At 48.9% G+C, this 20,924-nt stretch overlaps 1 protein-coding gene across 2 annotated transcripts in view; it reads left to right on the top strand.

Annotated features, from left to right (window-relative positions):
- LOC101537078 (acetyl-CoA acetyltransferase, cytosolic) overlaps window positions 1-9,310 on the top strand; it is a 31,053-nt gene extending 21,743 nt beyond the window's left edge. For both annotated transcript variants that reach the window (XM_055135175.1, XM_055135174.1), the window contains 7 exons: window positions 1,196-1,377; window positions 3,251-3,368; window positions 5,762-5,905; window positions 6,621-6,743; window positions 7,409-7,563; window positions 8,366-8,476; window positions 8,838-9,310. In XM_055135175.1, coding sequence (XP_054991150.1) covers window positions 1,196-1,377; window positions 3,251-3,368; window positions 5,762-5,905; window positions 6,621-6,743; window positions 7,409-7,563; window positions 8,366-8,476; window positions 8,838-9,008 — 1,004 coding nt within the window. In that variant the 3' untranslated portion in view covers window positions 9,009-9,310. The remainder of the gene's footprint in view (window positions 1-1,195; window positions 1,378-3,250; window positions 3,369-5,761; window positions 5,906-6,620; window positions 6,744-7,408; window positions 7,564-8,365; window positions 8,477-8,837) is intronic.
- The last annotated feature ends 11,614 nt before the right edge of the window (window positions 9,311-20,924 follow it).

Genomic DNA, 20,924 nt, shown 5'->3' on the forward strand with positions numbered 1-20,924 from the left:
TCGTGAGCATCGCCGGGTGTGACCCAAAAAGAAAAAAAAAATAGATCCGTGAGTGTGGGGTGGAGGCTTGTGCTTTGGGCCACCCCCACTAGTGCTCAGGGAGTATTCCTGGGTGGGTGCTCAAGAAGGATCCCTGGGAATGTTTGGAAACCATATGTAGTGCCAAGAATTCAAGCCAGGATTGTCCGTGCATAGCAAGTACCTTAACCTTCATATGATCTCCCAGCTCCCTTATAAGATCTCTCTGAGGGGCCGGAGCGATAGCACAGCGGGTAGGGCGTTTGCCTTGCACGCGGCCGACCCGGGTTCCATCCCCGGCATCCCATATGGTCCCCCAAGCACCGCCAGGAGTAATTCCTGAGTGCAGAGCCAGGAGTAACCCCTGAGCATCGCTGGGTGTGACCCAAAAAGCAAAAAAAAAAAAAAAAAAAAAAAAGATCTCTCTGAATTTTATATTTAGGTCGTGATAGATCGTTGACCTCAGCCAGCACAGAGAGAGCCACGTGAAAGTGAAGGATATTGGGGTACACTCCTGGGCGGGTTCTGAACACCTGATGAGGCTGGGGTAGAGCCACCCCTGGGGAGAGACTAAGTGGGATTTTTGAGTTGTTTTAGGCAGGAAAAGGGAACAAAGACTAGTGGAATCACTGCAGTTGCTTAGTCTAGCCTCTGTCTGTAGGGGGTCCATGTGAGGAAGCATGGAATGCAGCCTGGTGGCCTCTTGTCACAAATGGGCCATGAGTCCTGTCTTCTGTGCTGAGGGCAGGGTGATCTTTGATTCTGGGAATGTCATTATTTCATCCATTGGTCGCCATTTGGTCCCCAACAAACTTTACAGGTAGTTTGATTTATGTATTGAAAATGTAGCCCAAGGAAAGTCCACCGATACAGTTACTACTGGCCTCATTCAGTTCTTTCCATCCTCCTGCTGTAAGGTCTTCTGTGGCCAGAGTCCTTGGGTTTGTTTCCCTTATACTTTGTCGAAGAGAAGTTTCTTCTTGGTATTCTTTTTTTTTTTTTTTTTCTTAATGTGGAGCCAGACAGTAAGGCACAGGGTAGCAGTTGTCTGGGGCAAGGGCTTAAAGCATTGTGCTTAGAGGGATGAACTTTCAAGAGACCCCAAAGAGTCAGATTCCTCATCAGGCTGCCAGACACACTGTCCTTCACGATGAGCCTGCTTCGCTGTTCCTTCCAGGTTGCGGGCAGAATCCCACTCGACAGGCCAGCCTGGGGGCCGGAATTCCCTTCTCCGTTCCAGCCTGGAGCTGCCAGATGATCTGCGGCTCCGGCCTCAAAGCCGTGTGCCTGGCACGGCAGTCCATAGGAGCGGGAGACGCCCGCATCGTGGTTGCAGGGGGCATGGAGAACATGAGCAGGGTAAGGATGGCAGGGCAGCCGTGCCCGCTACTGAGAACCCCTATGTGAGCCAAACCGCAGACACGGCTGTGAGTCACGGCCAGAAGCCCCTATCAGAATGGTACTGTAAACCGCAGTGCAAACACAAAAAAAGAAAGAAAAAGAAACACGTGTCTAAGAGGCAGATGCGTGGATTCTGCCTTGAATCCTGCAGGCTCTTTATTCTCCAAATTGTGTGGGAAAATCTTCTGGAAGAAACCTGTCGGCCAGAGTCTCTTATGTTCTGAACGGTTCCAGAAGCCTGGATTCCTCCAGCAGGAATTTTGGATTCTCTGTGTTTATTGTTATTTTGTGTATCAGGATGGACCCAGGCAGAGCACACGCGTTACTTGGGAACTGTACCCCTCGACTCAGAATTCTGCCTCACTGTATGGAAAAGTAGACTGTGTCTGACCTGCCCGCAGTGGCTCCCAGGAGTAGAATTGTTTGGCCTCTCGGGTACTAGAAGGCGGGAAAGGACTGGAGGGACCCAATTTAGAGTTTACCGGGTGGGTTTTGTTCCCCAGGTGGGTGTGGCTCCAGTCTCAGGGGTGCCCAGCGAGGGAGAAAGACGGGATCCCGGATGGGCCAGGAGCTGCGCTGACACTGGCCACTCTCCTGTGGCCCAGAGTGGGGACTGTCATTGGAAATGCCCCTGGGACACATCAGCACCCTGTGTGGGGGAGCTGGGTCCCTGCCTTGACTCTGGCTAGGAAGCATGCAGGGTGCGTGGGTGTCTGTGGGGTTCGGGGTGTGATGCTGGAAGAGCTGAGTCGTCTTTGCTTGCCCCTGAGGGAGCCTGAATCTGCTGTGAGGAGGGCAGCGACTCCCTGCCCCCTGCACCCACTGACTCAGGTCAGAGGGTCTTCAGCTGCAGAGCCCACCTGTGGCCCTGCATGCTCTGATGCTTCCCGGGGCCTCCTTCCCCTGGACTCTGGTGTGTCCAAACACCTTTGAGATTGTCCCACAATCCCCGCCCAGGGCTGCGGGGACCAGCACATGCCCTGTGGGGAAGCTGTTGCATCAGGCAGAGGTCACTGAGCTGCAGACTGCCTGGAGCCGCGTGCTGGCTCTCAGTCACTGCACTGGTCTTCCTGTGGCCCCGGGCACATCCTGGAGGTGGCGTGAATGTCACTGTCGGCCCAGATGGGCATATTGCCTGGCCCGCCCCGGGTCCCTGCAGCCTGTCCTGACACAGGTCTCGGGCGGGCTCCAGGCGGCTCCTGTTGGGTGTCCCGCATTGCGGCCTCCCTGCTGCCACTGGCAGTGCCCGGGCGGTGCCTGTCTTCATCCCAAGTGTCCTTGCTGATGTGCCTCAAGGCCCGTGTGCATTTCCCCAGGTGTCAGGAGGGTGGAGCGTGCGGTCCTGCTGAAGGCCTGGCTTCACAGCTGGCGGGCCCCACAGGAACGCTGCTGTGTTGAGGGCTGTCCCGTCTGGATTGGCAGGCCAGATGGAGACTGACCCCACCCCCTTGGGGGGGAGACACTGTGAGCGTGGCTGCGTGTGTCAGGTGGGCCCTGAGCGGGGATGCCCTGGGGTTGTGGGTGAGCGATGTTATGCAGGAGCCTGAGCACAGCCTGCACTTCTCCCCACTCTGTCCGTGGAAGCAGCGTGTCCCCACTCACATCCCTGCTGGGGCCATCGGTGTCTGCAGGCGCTTTGCTCCTCTCCCTCCTCCTTCCCCTCCCCCTCTGTCCATCTCTCATTTTGTTCCTTGGTGCCTTGTCCTGTATCCAGAGTTCTGCCCTCATTGTGCCACGCTGGTGTCCCTGTGCCATCCCGGGAAGTTTGAGTGAGTCCCTGGAGCGCCTCTTAGTGACCCTGGTGTCACTGGCCTTGTGCTTCTCCTTCCAGGCCCCGCACTTTGTCCACCTGCGGACGGGAGTGAAGCTTGGGGAAGCGCCCCTGAGCGACAGCATCCTCTCTGACGGGCTCATCGATGCCTTCCACCACTACCACATGGGCATCACAGGTGCGCGGGCAGGATGGGTTCTCAACAGGGGGCATGGGCTCAAGTGCTTTCTGGTGTGTGTGAGACGCAGTTGGTCATGCGAATGTGGCAGCTGTGCTGGTCCACAGCACCCAGGTCCATGTGAGGTGGTGAGCTTGGTGCCCAGATCCCCAGCACCTTTGTGTGTGGCCCCTATTTTACAGACAAACACAGAAGTTCTGGGAGTCAGAGGCATGCAGGTCAAATGTGCATCCCGGCTGGGACTGTCCCAGTCACTGTTTCCTACAGAGCAGACTTAGGTCCTCGTTCCAGGCATTTAGGGAGAGTGAGGAAATGTCTCCTCTCTTCCTCTCACTGAGAAAGAGGTAGATGGTAATTCAGTGTTTTTCTGGGACTCCTTCCTTTAAAGGTGCCATTTGCTCCCCAAGAAAGTATCAAGAGGTAGAGTCAGACACGGACCATTCCTCTAATACCAATGCTGTTCTTCCTCCACCTCTCAGTCAAAGCCTCACGACCACCCTCAGGAGATTCCTGCAGGCGAGGGCTAGGGCAGAGCAGATGCAGTCTCAGCCTACGCCCATTCTAGCTGTACCATCAAGCTTAAGACATTGGGCCATTGTGTTCTTCAAGAAGGACACCCTGATGGGCCTGGAGCCATAGCACAGCGGGGAGGATGTTTGCCTTCATACAGCCGACCCGGGTTCGATTCCCAGCATCCCATAGGGTCCCCTGAGCACCACCAGGAGTAATTCCTAAGTCCAGAGCCAGGAGTAACCCCTGTGCATTGCCAGGTATGACCCAAAAAAAGCCAAAAAAAAAAAAAAGGATACCCTGAGTGGCTAAGTGCCCTACTCAGAGGGGTGTGGTTTGACTCTGGTTCTCAGCGCGAATAAATCGTGGAGGAGGTAAAACGAATGTAGGGGGAAAGGTAAAGCTGTGAAGACTAGAAGCCAACGGAGAATAGTCTCCAACCCTGGCGCAAGTAAAGACAATGCCGAAAGTGGTTTTGTGGTGTTGAAGTTTGAGGCTGGCATGTGGCTCAAAGGCAGTGCAGCAGATGTGCTGAGTGTCGCCACGCACATGTGCTCCCGCACGCAGCAAAGCATCGGGACACTGAGGCGGCCTGTCTCCATCTGCAGGCCTCCTGCTGAGTGCATCCTACTGGTGTTGCCCCGTTGATCCCTGGCACTGCAACAAAGAGTCGTCCCTTGCACCCTCATTTCGTGTGTGGCGACCCCACCCTTACCCTTCCATACACACTCCCATAAGCACAGGAAAAAGTTGGGATCACCCCAAGCACGCAGCAGCTCAGCTGGTGCATCTCCTGGGGATTACTCGGTCCAGGGCTGTTCGACCCTTCATTGGAACAGCAAAATTACAGAAATGGAAAGTTAAGAGGAGAAAATGCGATAAATTATACATTTTACACAACAAATCTCGCTGTCATCAACACAGATAAAAAGCAGCTCTTTATGTTACGTACAAAAATAACTCTTTTGAGGGGGCTGGGATTTTGGGCCACAAGTGGCGATGTACAGAGTTACTCTGTACTCTGAACTAAAGAATTACTCCTGGTGGTGCTCATGAGACCATATTGGATGTCAGATTGAACCGAGGTCTGCCCTGTCAAGGCAAACACCCTCCCCACTGTACTGTCTCTCTAGCCTCTAAAGAACTCCTTTCATAATGAAAAGTCTGACTTCCCTCTTGGAGTGAGTTTATAAGCACTTAATTTGAGGTTATGCAGTGAGATTTCAGGTTGAGTTGCCACAAGGGGTCACGTGCACTAAAGGGCTAGTTTTTTCTGCTTTGTTGCTAAAAGGACCTCTACAAAGTCTACCTCAGGGCCTAATTTGTTTTTAGGCCAGTCTTGCTTTCAGTGCTCACTAGTGAGCCCTGGCTGGAAGCGGGACCATATGCAGTATTGGGAGCAAACCAGGGTGAGCAGCATGCAAGCATCAGATTACCCCGTTTCAGGTACTATAAGCTGCAATAAAGAAATCTTTAAAAGTATCGGGGCTGGAGGAATAGCACAGCGGGTAGGGCGTTTGCCTTGCACGCGGCCGACCCGGGTTCAAATCTAATCTCAGCATCCCATATGGTCCCCTGAGCACCGCCAGGGTTGATTCCTGAGTGCAGAGCCAGGAGTAACCCCTGTGCATCGCTGGGTGTGACCCAAAAAGAAAAAAAAAAAGAAATGTTTAAAAGTATCAAATTGTAGATAGGAAAGCAGAAAAAGTTGTGAGGGGGAGTAATGGCCATCACATGTTACTGCAATATCTTCAAATTCTGGGGTGGCTGATAGCCTCAGGGCAGCTCTGGTGGCCTGAGATCCTGGTGGCCTGCAAAGTGTTTTCCTTAGTGGAACCCAGCCACTTTCCGAAGGGCTTACTTTATCTCTTTTTCTCCCACAGCGGAAAATGTAGCTAAAAAATATCAAGTGGGTCGAGAAGAACAGGACAGGCTGGCAGTCCAGTCCCAGAACCGCACGGAGAGTGCGCAGAAGGCTGGCCATTTTGACAGAGAGATTGTGCCCGTGTTCGTACCATCGAGGAACGGTAGGCACTGAGTCCATGTGGGTAACACTGGAGTGGCCGGGAGAGACGGGGGTCCTGCTGCACGTGCGAGGGCCAGTCAGGGCAGAGCAAAGCACCCTCTCAGCTGTGAATGAATCCATGCTGGGCTGTGAGATCGGGTGAGGGGGGGTGGCCATCAGCCACTCTGGGTCCCGAGTGTCTGCACTGCTGTGTGGACCCTGAGCTTTCCCGAGCAGCCAGAGTGTGGGGTCCCAGCTGCAAGCGGACTGGTGCCCTCCAGGTGGACTCTCAGGAGTGTTGTTTCTGGGTCCCTCCCTGCTGCCCGGGGTGACCTGGCCATGGCCACACTGTACCTCCTGTGGGAAGCGGCCGCCGGTTGCGTTATTGAAACATGTCTGTGCCCCTCAGCCGTTATCAGATTGGCTTCAGCATCCCCGTGTCAGGCTGTGGTAAACCGCCACGTCCTGCACCCCAAACCATGGTCACCTTTGCACAGAGAACAAGGATGCCTGTCACTGCCAAGCTGAGAAAGGGCTGTGGGCCTCAGGCACTCCGAGTCCCCAAGACAGTGCGTGTGGGGAGATGCCTGCGCTTATCCCTGCTCTGTGCACTTCCTGCAGCTGCCACGGAACCTTCTTTGTGCAGATCGGAATCCTCGGGTCCCGGGACTGAGGGGCGCACTGTGCTGAGCGCGCGTCTCTAGACTAATGAGTGTCATTGACTCGCCTCCTTGTAGGTCTTACTGAAGTGAAAACGGATGAGTTTCCTCGACACGGCAGCAGCCTTGATGCCATGAGTAAGCTAAAGCCTTACTTCCTGAAGGACGGGACAGGAACAGTGACCCCTGCAAATGCTTCAGGTTGGCCTTTTTTTTTTTTTTTTTTTGGTTTTTGGGTCACACCTGGCTATGCACAGGGGTTACTCCTGGCTCTGCACTCAGGAATTACCCCTGGCCATGCTCAGGGGACCATATGGGATGCTGGGATTTGAACCCGGGTTGGCCGAGTGCAAGGCAAACGCCCTACCCGCTATGCTATCACTCCAGCCCCCAGGTTGGCCTTTCTGATGGCGAATGCCAGCATCTTGTCTACCACCTGCTTATTTTTAATGTGATTTATCCTAAAACCTTCAGTTGCTTTATGGGAAATGCAATTTCTCTATATTTGATCTTCTCCATATTTGATTGATTTAAGTTAGGCTGGAAGATGGTGTTCATTATCCACTTCTTGACAGAGAATCTGAGCTATTTCATTACTGTGAACCAAAACAGAAACTTGCAGGATCTCCTGTGAGGGTTATACTATTGCTTTCATTTTCCTCCATCCCCAGCTGCTGTCATTTCCCCCATTTCCTCTTAGAATGTTTATTCTCAGCTGCCATACTGTGCTTTTGTCTGTCCACTAAATATGTGGCAAATGCTTTGCCAAGACATGTGAAGCGCAGTTGTGATCCTGCCTTGTGGTGCACAGTGGTTGTGGAGCTGGGTTGGTGAGCACTGGAGCATGAGCCCCGCCTGTCTTCCAGGAATGAATGATGGCGCCGCTGCTGTGGTTCTCATGCGGAAATCAGAAGCTGTGAATCGTGGGCTGACACCTTTAGCTGAGATTGTTTCCTGGGCACAAGTGGGGGTGGACCCTGCCATCATGGGAATAGGACCCATTCCAGCTATCAAGCAAGCTGTGAGTTTCCGTTTGTCTTTTGCTCTGGATGGAACTTGCATGGGGCTTTGCTTGCTATTTTGCTATGTAATTTGCCTTTAACGTTTTGGAAGGACAGGTGGGCTTTGGGGACGATGCCCTGTCCTATCATGCCTTGCGATCATATGCACTTGCGGATGAACCTGGGTCTACCCCATTGTACCATCTCTGGCCTGTCTTATTAGTATTTTCACGTTCACCACACCTTCACCAGCCAGGACATTGGGGTGTATCTTCTTTGGGGTCTAAATACTCTAAAATCTTAGTATTTCAAGACAAGAGAGATTACTGGTTTTAAAAACTCAGGTAGGGGGCCGGAGCGATAGCACAGCGGGTAGGGCGTTTGCCTTGCACGCGGCCGACCCGGGTTCGATCCCCGGCATCCCATATGGTCCCCCAAGCACCGCCAGGAGTAATTCCTGAGTGCAAAGCCAGGAGTAACCCCTGAGCATCGCTGGGTGTGACCCAAAAAAGCAAAAAAAAAAAAAAAAAAAAAAAACTCAGGTAGTTTAATGAATTTCACAGGGATGTTTGATCTTTCATATTTTCCAATTCAGTCAATCAAGGGAAAGTGTGAGATGGGTTTGGCTAATGCAAAAAAGAATGCGAAGTGGCGGTTTTCAGAGAGCCTCGTTTTGTGTTTGCAGTGCCAGGGATCAGTCAGGGTCCTTATTGACATGATACCCAGTCCTGTACTCGGCAGTACGTCCTGCTTCACACCTGCAGTGGGGAGGGAAGGTTCTACCCAAGCTCTCAGACCTCAGACCTATTCATCTTCTTCCAGGTTGCAAAAGCGGGGTGGTCCCTGAGTGATGTGGATGCATTTGAAATCAACGAAGCCTTCGCCGTGCTCTCTGTGGCCATAATGAAGGACCTGGGGTTAGACCCAGAGAAGGTGAGTGGGAAGGAGAGTCCCGAGAGCGGGGCGGCAGGAGACAGAACCCAGGCACTGGCCAGGGCGGGGGGAGATGGTGCTTGGCCTCTGGGGGCGCCCCCTCCCGTCCTCCTGCACCTCCCTCTTGTCTTCATCCCTCGTGGCGCTTGTACGGGAAGGAGCCCGGGGGGTCAGTGCGGTGATGGGAGACACGGGTGTCCTCAGCGAGGACAGTGAGGGGCGGGTGAGAGGGTCAGAGGGTAAGCGGCACGGTTGGAGGGGCTCCTTCCTGCCTCCCGTGTGAGGGGTGTGTGGGGAGACAGTAGTCGGGGCTGGATCCCTTTGTGCAGGGCCAGAAGGATCTCGTGTGCTTCCCCCTCAGGTGAACATGCAAGGAGGGGCGATCGCCTTGGGCCACCCCCTGGGTGCATCTGGCTGTCGGATTCTCGTCACCCTGCTGTACACTCTGGAGCGCATGGGGGGCCATCGCGGGGTTGCCGCCCTGTGCATCGGGGGCGGGATGGGAATAGCCATGTGTGTTCAGAGAGGCTGAGCCCCGCACGGCTGTGAGAGTCAGCGTGCAGTTCCGCTCTGAACCTCTCAGAACCGGGTGAGAATGGACATCACCCCGCAAGTCAAGAACCAAGGCCTGTCAGCCTGTTGTCCTTTTAATGTGTAACACGCAAGGTACGGGACAGGGGTGTCTAACATGGTCATAAATAAAAGTGGGCTTAGTCATCAAGGGCGCCCGAGTGGACGGCATCTTCGTAACCTCCATGTTTATCCTCTTTGCTTTCTGGGTGTAATTTAATCAGTTCATTGATACAAAGAATAGTAATTGCAGTTTCAGTTGCACCCTTGTAACTTCTTTTCTTTTTGGGTCACACCCAGTAATGCTTAAGGGTTACTTCTGGCTCTGCACTCAGGAATTACTCCTGGCATTGCTCAGAAGACCATGTGGGATGATGGGCATCAAACCCTGGTCAGCTGCATGCAAGGCAGACGCCCTACCCACAGTGCTGTCTCTCCAGCCCCGCATTTGCAACTGTTTTGGTGGGAGGGCCCCACAGTCAGCTGTGCTCAGGGATTATTCTTGGCTTTGTACTCAGGGGTCACTCAGGGAACCTTACGCAGTCCTGGAATTCAGACTGGGTCTAGCTGTGTGCAGAGTATGCGACATACCAAGCACCTTACTACTACATTATCCTTCCAGCTGCTGAACTTTAAACTTACTCCCAGCAGAAGGGTAACTTCTGGCTATACTCAGGGCTTATTCCTGCCTCTGAGCTCAGGGATCACTGTTGGCGTTTCTCGGGGAATAATGAGGCCCAATTCCTGCCTGCTGTACTATTTCTCTGGCCCCAAAAGGCAAACTTGTTTTGGTTTTGGTTTTTGGACCACATCCACTGAAGTTCAGGGTTTACTCCTGGCTCTGTACTCAGGAATTATTTCTGACCAAGCTTGGGGGTCCATATGGCATACTGGGGATTGAATCTGTCAGCTGAGAGCGAGGCAATCACCCTAACTCTACACTATAATTTGGCCCCTACACTGCAAACTCTTTTTATTTATTTATTTATTTTTGGGGTCACACAGTGAAAGTAGGCCCACAGAAATGCTTAGGAGGTACTCTTAGTGATTATTGAGTACAGAACCAGGAGTAACTCCTGAGCAATGCTGGGTGTGACCCAAAAATCTATGGGGAGAAAGAAGAAAAAAGAAAAGAATGCTTAAACAGTGGACTAAGAGAATAGGTCCTAAGAGGCTGCCAATCCAGAGAGGATAGTGAGACAGAAGTGAGAGAGGGTGCTGCTGGCTGTAATCTAGCATCACTGTATTCCTGAAACATCCACCGTATTGTCACTCAGGGTGCCTAAACGTTTTAAAAAGAAAAGTGTTCATGGGAATGGAGCGATAGCACAGCACGTAGGGTGTTTGCCTTGCACACGGCGAACCCGGGTTCGATTCCCAGCATCCCATAGGGTCCCCTGAATACCACCAGGATTAATTCCTGAGGGCAGAGCCAGGATTAAAACCAGGACTTCGCTGGGTGTTGCCCAAAAACAAAAATAAAACAAAAATTCAGACACCAGAATTCATAAAGTGGGAAATTAGCTAAAACCAATGACACTAATAGAGGGAAGTACAAACCTACCACCAAAACACACTGCCTTGGCCAGAGAGATAATACAGGGGCTTACCCTGACCTTGGTTTGATCTGATACTGCATATGGAGCCCTAATCACTGCCAGGAGTGATCCCTGAGCACGGACTCAAGAGTTAGCCCTAAGCACTGTTGGGCATGGCCGCAAAGCAGAAATTATACAGGATGCCTACTTTAGCACAGACTGATTTCATGGGAAGGACCTTAGGGACATACAGAGGTTGCCTTGGAAATGAGACCGCCTGTCAGCCTCCCCTTAAGGATGTCTCCCTGCAAGGCCTGATGTGAATAACTAAAAGGTGAACCCCCTGCGTGACAGTGATTTTTCTAGCTACTTCCCTGAATGGCTGTCTGCTGGTTCCAATGGGCCCTGCTCTCACTAAGTTTCCTTAAAGGAGCCACTAGAAATAGATGACAACTGACTCAGCTTTGCCAGGTCAGGTCCATGTGGAAAGCAGGTGCATGTTAGTAATAAATGGCTCCTAAATACTCTCCTTTCAAAAGAAAGAGTATTCGAGAGCAATCTCAGAAAGGCCAGCATGAAGCATTTGCAGGGGTCACTGTTCCTGTCCAGTCCTTCACTATGGCATCAAGGTTGCTGCCGTGTCGAGGAAACTCATCCATTTTCACTTCAGTAAGACCTACAAGAAGGCGAGTCAATGACCCACAGCTGACCTAGAGACGTGAGCTCGCGACAGCTCAGTCCCGGGACCCGAGGATTCCGATCTGCACAAAGAAGGTTCCATGGCAGCTGCAGGAAGTGCACAGAGCAGGGATAAGTACAGACGTCTCCCTGCACGCACTGTCTCGGGGACTCGAGTGCCTGAGGCCCACAGCCCTTTCTCAGCATGGCAGTGACAAGGCATCCTTGTTCTCTGTGCAAAGGTGACCATGGTTTGAGGCGCAGGACGTGGCGGGTTACCACAGCCTGACAAGGGGATGCCAAAGCCAATCTGATAACGGCTGAGGGGCACAGACATGTTTCAATAACGCAACCTGCGGTCACTTCCAACAGGAGATACAGCGCGGCCATTGCCAGGTCTCCCCGGGCAGCAGGGAGGGACCCAGAAATGACACTCCCGAGAGTCCACCTGGAGGGCAGCTGTGACCACACGCTCTGGCTGCTTAGGAAACCTCAGGGTCCACACAGCAGTGTGGACACTCGTGACCCAGAGTGGCTGATGGCCATCGCCCGCTCACCTGACCCTGCAGCCCAGCATGGATGCACACGCAGCTGAGAGGGCACTTTGCTTGTCACCCCCCACCCCTGCTCTCACTGGCCTCGCACACGCAGCAGGACCCCCGTCTCTCCCGATCACTCCAGTGTTACCCACATGGACTTGGTGCCCACCTTTCTCCGATGGCACGGACACGGGCAAATCGGTCTGTCAAATGGCCAGCTTTCTTTTTTTTGTTTTGTTTTTTTGTTTTGTTTTGTTTTTGTTTTTGGGTCACACCTGGCGATGCACAGGGGTTACTCCTGGCTCTGCACTCAGGAATTACTCCTGGCGGTGCTCAGGGGACCACATGGGATGCTGGGATTTGAACCCGGGTTGGCCACGTGCAAAGCAAACGCCCTACCCGCTATGCTATCACTCCAGCCCCAAATGGCCAGCTTCCTGCGTACGCTCCGTGCGGTTCTAGGACAGGACTGCCAGCCTGTCCTGGTCTTTGCGACTCACGTGATATTTTTTGGCTACATTTTCCGCTGTGGGAGAAAGAGATAAAAGTAACCATTTTCAGGGGCTGGAGAAATATTATAGCGGGTAGGGCGTTTGCCATGCAAGCGGCTGACCCGGGTTCGATGCCCAGCATCCCATATGGTCCTCTGAGCACTGCCAGGGGTGATTCCTGAGGCAGAGCCAGGAGCAACCCCTGTGCATTGCCAGGTGTGCTTCAAAAAGCAAAAAAAAAAAAAAATAAAAAGTAAGCATTTTCAGAAATTGGCATTTGGTTGTTGCAGCTTTCTTTAATTCTAAGACCACATTCTGGGTCAGAACTGTTGTAAGTATGTCAGGCATTTGCCATGCACATGGCTGACCTGTGTTCAATCCCAGGCACCCCACATGGTCCACAGAACCCTGCCAGGAGTGATCCCTGAGCACAGAGCCAGGAGTAAGACAGAAGCACTGCTGGCTGCGGTGCAGAAAGAGAAAATAACAGTAGCACACTTGGCTCAACCCCTGTGGCCCACAAGGAACAGCACCAGGACACCAGGACACCAGCCGACACCACAGGCCAGATGGGCTGGAAGTGCCTGTTGCAGTCTTCGCACTCAACAGTGGGCCTGAAATATTGAAACAACTCTGGAGGAGCCACTTTCTTTCCCTCCTTACTTGGAGGAGGGGTGAACTTGAGTGTGCCCATCCCACCCACCTGTGCTAAGGGAGCCCTAGCTCCTTGGCGGGAGACCCTCCCAGTGGGACCCAGGCAACTCTGCAGGCCCAGTGCCGGAAGCCACGCCTCCCACAAACACGTGTGCTCATCTCCTTGCACATTTCCCTGGCCCTGCCTTGCCTTTCCTTCTTCCTCTCTGCCCATTTTGATACACTTTTAAACTTTCAGACACTTCTTGAATGCACTGCCGATTAAAATTTGAACACACAAGTAAATTTTGCAGAGGTCCGTTGAGTTAGCCTATAAATGGACGGGAGGACACAGCGGCGAGTCCCAGAAGCCACCACAGCGCCGGTGATCTCTCTGGGCCCCAGACCAAGCCAGTTTCACTGGGGCACCCCAGATGGAGCAGGTGCAGTCTCCCCACCCACTCCAGCCGGAATCCCAGGGACCAAGAGCTTCCCCAAGAAAGCTCAGGTGTGTGGTTCCAAGACTAAGTCTCCAGGCCGCAAGGGGGCAGAAGAGGCGGATTGTCCCTCCCCAGGTCCCCGCCCCCCACCCAGGCTATCACGCCCACAATGTACCTCCGGGCGCCGTCTTAGACCCTAACAGCCCTGGCACAGAGACTTCCAATTGAATCCCAAAGTGGGTTAGTGCCCTACAGAGATGTCTCTGGAAACCAACACTTACAATACTAAGATTCCAGAAGCGCTCACCCGCTCTTGCAACCATGCAACCTCTCATAATATTCCACATAAGCAATGAAAAAGAAATTATCTCGCGTCTACCCCTGGAAGGCAGGCTTGAATGGTCATGGGAAAATTAGAGCATAAATATAATGCTCTGGGGCTGGTGAGATAGCACAGCGGGTCGGGCGTTTGCCTTGCACGCAGCCGACCCACGTTCGATTCCCAGCATCCCATATGGTCCCCTGAGCACTGCCAGGAGTAATTCCTGAGTGCATGAATCAGGAATAACCCCTGTGCATCGCATGGTGTGACCCAAAAAGCAAAAAAGAAAAAAAAATGCCCAATAGTAGAGGGGCTGGAGTGATAGCACAGCAGGTAGGGCATTTGCCTTGCATGTGGCCGACCGGGTTCGATTCCCAGCATCCCATATGGTCCCTGAGCACCGCCAGGAGAAATTCCTTAATACACAAGCTAGGAATAACCCCTGTACTATGCTGGTGTGACTCAAAAAAAAAAAAAAAAGAAGAAGAAGTAGAGAGAGAATATTGGGGAAATTGTCTGCCTGCCATAGAGGTAGGGTGAGGACTGGGATGAAGGGCTGGGGGGATAATGGGGACACTGGTGGTGGAAAATATGCACTGGTGGAGGGATGGGCGTTTGATCATTGTATGGCTGAATCTCAAACATGAAAGCTTTGTAACTGTATTTCTCGGTGGTTCAGTTTTTTTAGAAATAGACGGGGGAAGGATAGGTGGGTCATTCCCATTTCTGGCTCTGAAGCCTTGTGCTAGCCCAACCTGAAACCCTTAAATATTTAGTGCTGATTCTAAAAGTTACAACAAAACAGAAGCTTGCTGGAGATTGTACAGTGAATAGAGTACTTGTCTTGCACACTGATGACCAGGGTTTGATCCTTGACACCACATACAGTACCCAAACACCACCAGGTGTATGCCCTGAGCAGCACTGGGTATAAACACAGAATAAAAACAGAAACAGAAAGAAAACAAAACAAAACAAAGAAAGAAGGACAAGGGTAGAAGCATTTGCCTTGCACTGTTAACCCTAGCTCAAATCCTGACATCCCATATGGTCATAGGGGAGTAATTCCTGAGTGCAGAGCCAGGAATGTGCAGAGCCAGGAGTAACACCAGAGCATCACCAGTTGTGACCCCCCACCAAATTAAAAAAACAACAACAGGGCTGGAGCAATAGCACAGCGGTAGGGCGTTTACCTTGCATGCGGCCAACCAGCATCCTATATGGTCCCCTGAGCACTGCCAGGGGTTATTCCTGAGTGCAGAGCCAGGAGTAACCCCTATGTATTGCCGGGTGTGACCCAAAAAGCAAACAAACAAAAAAAGACACAGAGTGGCAGGATGGATTAGAAAATTGAACCCAACATTCTGCTGCCTGCAAGAAACACATCTCAACAGTCAGAGGAAACACAGGCTCAAAGTCAAAGGCTGGAAAACAATCCTACAGGCAAACAACTCCCATAAAAAACCTGGGGTAGCCATCCTAGTATCAGACCACATTGATTGACTGAAGAAGGTCACAAGAGACAGTGAAGGTCATTTCTTATTGATAAAGGGATCTGTACAACAGGAAGAACTAACAATACTAAATATATATGCACGTAATGAGGGTCCAGCAAAGTACTTGAAACAACACTCATAGACTTGAAGAAAGACATCAATAGCAGCACAATACTAGTGGGAGACTTCAACACCGCTTTCCTACCTCTTGATAGATCAACCAGACCCAAGCTTAGCAAGGACATACAGCATCTGAGGGAAGAAATGGAAGAAAGGGATTTAGTAGATATATACAGGACAATTTCATCCTCAAAAATCTGAATATACATTCTTCTCAAGTGTGCATGGAACATTCTCCATGATAGACCACATGCTGAGCCACAAAACATACCTCCATAAAATTAAGAAGACAGATTATATCAGCGATCTTCTCAGACCACGATGCGCTGACATTAGAAATAAATCACACACACAAACAGAAAACGAAATCAAACACCTGGAAATTAAACAGCTCACTATTGAACAATGAGTGGCTTAGAAAGGAAATCAAAGAGGAAACCAAAAGATTCCTGGAAACGAACAACAATAAGGACACGAGTTACCAATCCCCTGCTCATGGATAGGGAGAATTAACATTATAAAAATGGCAATACTGCCCAAAGCACTATACAAATTTAATGCAGTCCCTACCAGGATACCTATGACATTTTTCAGAAATAGACAAAGCACTCCTGAAATTTATATGGAGCGATAAACCCCCACATATAGCTAAAGCAATCCTTGGAAAAAAAGAAGATGGGTGGCGTCACCTTCCCCAACTCCAAACTCTACTACAAAGCAGTAGTAATTAAAACAGCATGGTATTAGGATAAAAACAGACCTGCAGACCAATGGAACAGAGTTGAATATCCTGTCACAGACCCCCAAATATATGGCCACTTAATCTTTGACAAAGGAGCAAGAAATGCAAAGTGGAACAAGGAAAGCCTCTATAACAAGTGGTGCTGGGAAAACTGGATAGCTACCTGCAAAAAAATGAACTCTGACCTCTGTCTAATGCCAGGCACAAAAGTCAGATCAAAGTGGATTAAAGACCTCAACATCAGACATGAATCTATAAGGTTCATAGAAGAAAATGTAGGCAGAACTCTCCATGACATTGAAGCTAAAAGCATCTTTAAAGACGAAACAGCACTAACCATGCAAGTGAAAGCAAACATAAACAAGTGGGACTACATCAAACTAAGATGCTTCTGCACTTCAAAAGAAACAGTGACCAAAATATAGAAAGAACCCACAGAATGGGAAAGAATATTCACCCAATATCCATCTGGTAAGGGATTAATATCAAGGATATCCAAGACACTAGTAGAAATGTATAAGAAAAAAACCTCCAACCCCATAAAAAAATGGGGAGAAGAAATGAACAGAAGTTTCCTCAAAAAAGAAATACAAATGGCCAAAAGGCACATGAAAAATGCTCCACATCGCTAGTCATCAGGGAGATGCAAATCAAAACAACAATGAGATATCATCTCACACCACAGAGACTGGCATACATTCAAAAGAACAAAAGCAACCAGTGCTGGTGTGGATGTGGGGAAAAAGGGACGCTCCTTCACTTTGGTGGGAATGCCGACTGGTCCAGCCTTTCTGGAAAACAATATGGACAGTCCTTCAAAAACTAGAAATTGAGCTTCCATAAGACCCCGCAATACCACTTCTGGGAATATATCCCCAGGATGCAAAAAAGCACAGTAGAAATGACATCTGTACCTATATATTCATTGCAGCACTGTTCACAATAGCCAAACTATTGAAACAACCCGAGTGCCTTAAAACAGATGACTGGTTAAAGAAACTTTGGTTCATCTACACAATGGAATACTATGCAGCTGTTAGGAGAGATGAAGTTATGAAATTTGCTTATAAATAGATATGGAGAATATGATGCTAAGTGAAATGAGTCAGACAGAAGGACAGACATAGAAGGACTGCACTCATTTGTAGATTATAGAGTAACATCACATGAGGTTGACACCCAAGGACAGTAAATACAAGGGTCAGGGGGATTGCCCCATAGCTGGAAGACTGCTTCATGAGCGGAGGGGAGAAGGCAGATGGAATAGAGAAGGGATCACTAAGAAAATGATGGCTGGAGGAACCAGTTGGAATGGGAGATGCATGCCAAAAGTAGATAATGGACAAACATGATGACCTCTCAATGTCTGTGTTGCAAGCCATAATGCCCCAAACTAGAGAGAACGTATGGGGACTATTGTCTGCCATGGAGGCAGGGGGAGGGTGGGAAAGGGGGGTATACCCGGGATATTGGTGGTGGGGAATGTGCACTGGTGGAGGGATGGGTGTTTGATCATTGTGAGATTGTAACCCAAACATGAAAGCTTGTAACTGTCTCATGGTGATTCAATAAAATTTTTTAAAAAAGAAGAAATATAGATAGAAAGAAAGGAAGAGGAAGAAAAAAGAGAAAGAAAGGGAATAAAGAAATATAGATAGAAAGAAAGAAAGGAAGAAGAAGAAAAAAGAAAGAAAGGGAATAAAGAAAGACAGGAAGAAAGAAAGGGAAAAGAAGTAAAGGAGAAAGAAAGGGAGAAAGAAATAAAGAATAAATAAAGGAAGAAAAGGAAAAAGAGTAATGGGTAATTCTGTAATGTCTCAGCAGGATGCCTATGTTGACATCCGGAACTCTCTAACAAAAGCAGCTGGTCAGCCGTTGGAGGAACAGATAGAGCTATGCCTCCTTGAGAGGGTAAAAAGGTATTGTCATTGGTTTAAGCAAAAAGATAGAGAACAATTTAATTTAAAACTATGGAAAAAAGTAGGGGAAAAGTTGCATCATGCACAAGTTTTCAAAGCAACTTACAGAGAAACTCCTGTGTTACAGAAGAGTGGGGAATAATCTTTGATTCAGTCTAAATTTTGTGCTAAGCCAACAGCATCTACATTATCTGGTGATTCGTATCAAATTGATGATTCGCCTGCCCGGTCTGAGTCTGACAGCTTCGTGTCAGACACAGAGAATTCGGTTTCAAAAGAGGTTGAAAGCGCCCAAGAGTTGAGAAAAGTGAATAAAAAATTAGATATAAATTAGTTAGACAAATGAAGTACCTTGAGATACGTCGAATGCCTGCTGTACAGGGTATCACTGATCCTGACCCTTTGGCAGCTCCTTCCCCTCGATTATATAAGAATAGGGAAAAGGAATCTCTGTGTTGCCATTTTAAGCTTATTCCTGAGTGACATTCTCTGATGCAAAAATCTAAAGCTCCTTTATATAAGGCAAAAATTGAGCCAACAGCCTGCTCAGTTTATGGCTTTTCCAGTCGTTTGTAATCTTGATGTGCAAAGAAAAAGACAGGCAGGGGAATATGAACCTGTTCCTTTTAAGTTTCTTTCCTCGATTAAGCAAGCTGTGACCATGTGTTACTTCTAACTATATGCTAGCCCTTCTTGAAAAATTTGCAGAAGCTAATACTGTAATTCTGCTTGATTGGCAAACTCTTGCAAAGGCAGTGTTAGAAAATTCTCAATATGTACAATTTAAATCTTGGTGAAGAGAAGAGCCTGAGAAATTTGCTAGAATTAAAACACCAAAATAAGTTGATTTCACAGTGATCTGTGAACCAGATTTTAGGCACTGGCAAGTGGACTTTAGTGGATGAACAAGTCCGTTTGGAGGCAAACATTTTAGAAGCTGTCAATAAAACCTGTCTAAAGGCGTGGCATTATCTGGAGACCTCTGCAAAACATAGTGTCATTCACAAAAATCTTTCAGGAAGTAAATGAACTTTACACAGATTTTATTGCCAGACTCCAAGACTCTCTTAAAAAGGCTATACCTGATGAAGGCCTCTGTGAAATGCTTATGCTAACTTTAGCAGTGGAAAATGCTACAGCAGATTGCCAAAAAGCAATTCAAACTGCTAAGCTAATGGGAAAAAACTCCCTGGATGATTTTATTAAAGTATGTAGGGAAGTGGGAACACCAACCCATGAGGCGCAAATAATAGCCGCTGCTTTTAAAAGAGTAAAACAGGTAAAATGTATGGCTGTGGAGCTTTAGGACATCTCAGACGAGATTTTTTTCATATTAAGTCTGGAATAAGGAAAGAATCAGGCATCTGCAGACGATGTGGGAAGGGGAAGCATTGGGCTAATAAATGTCATTACAAAAGAGAAAGATTTCGAAAAGCTAATGAGCCATTGGGAAACGGGAGTCGGGGCTCGACCTGGGTCTCTTCAACAATACGAGAAATTGTCAATAAAACCTCAAATTAAATTAAAGAGTTTTTTTTTTCATCCCCTATGCTGGTAGTAATTGATAAACCCAAGAATATTGGCAAAAAACTGTCTGATATTGACCTTATGAGAGCAATGGAAGGAAGTGTAGCTGCTGATATTTGTTTTACAGGATGTGTTTTTGACTCCTAATAAAAGTTATAAAATCCCAACTAATGTTTATGGCCCCCTTCCAAAAGAACAGCAGAATTGATCCTAGGAAGAAGTAGTATGACTTTGCTACTTTGAGGTGTTAACGTAAAAGTGGGACTCATTGACAGTGATTTTGTGAATGAAATCTCAATTATAGTCACTGTTCAAGCGGGTATCAGACTATTTAAAGGGGAACGTATTGCTCAACTGCGTTTGGTTCCGTGCATACTAGGGAAAAATACAGGCATGAAAAGAAGAGGTGATTTTGGAAGTACTAGTGCAGAAATATTTTGGGCAAAAAAGATTACTGATGACAAGCGTACTTTAGTTATGACCTTTGAGGATGGGACAAAACTGGAGGGTACGTTAGATTCAGGTGCTGATGTTACTGTTGTCGCCTCTCATCACTGGCCTATGGTTTGGCAAAAGTGTTTTGTGGACGTTACTTTTTCTGGTATAGGAGTGGTCACTGTTGTTCAACAGAGTGTGCAACCTCTTCATTGAAGTGATCCTGATGGAGACAAGGCAGTCATCCAGCCATATATTGCTCCAATAACTGTCACCCTATGGGGACGAGATTTGTTGCAAAAACTTGGTGTGAAATATATGAAAGAAAAAGAGGTGTCTGAGCAATCGCCTTTTTAATTTGGGCCGCTGCTCAAAGAACAGCTCTCCCAATCGTCTGGAAAAAGGTTCAGCCTGTTTGGGTTGTGCAGTGGCCCTTAACAAAAGAAAAGCTTAAGGCTTTAACTGAATTAGTTACAGAACAGTTTGAATTGGGACATATTGTTTTCAGCTCTAGTCCCTGGAATTCACCAGTATTTGTTATCAAGAAAAAGACTGGGGGCTGGAGCAATAGCACAGCGGGTAGGGCGTTTGCCTTGCACGCGGCCGACCCGGGTTCGATTCCCAGCATCCCATATGGTCCCCTGAGCACCGCCAGGGGTAATTCCTAAGTGCAGAGCCAGGAGTAACCCCTGTGCATTGCTGGGTGTGACCCAAAAAGCAAAAAAAAAGACTGGTAAATGGCAAGTGTTAAGCGATCTAAGAAAAGTTAATGACTACATGGAACCAATGGGCCCTTTGCAAGTGGGCCTACCTAATTTGGCTATTATTCCAAAACAATGGAATATTATTATAATTGATCTAAAGGATTGTTTCTATACCATCCCTTTGAGAGAAGAGGATAGAGAAAAATTTGTTTTTACTGCACCTTCCTTAAATAGTGAAACTCCTGCTAAAAGATATCACTGGACTGTTTTGCCTCAAGTTATGATAAGTAATCC

This window comes from Sorex araneus, chromosome 4 (assembly GCF_027595985.1).
Source record: "Sorex araneus isolate mSorAra2 chromosome 4, mSorAra2.pri, whole genome shotgun sequence".
Taxonomy (NCBI): domain Eukaryota; kingdom Metazoa; phylum Chordata; class Mammalia; order Eulipotyphla; family Soricidae; genus Sorex; species Sorex araneus.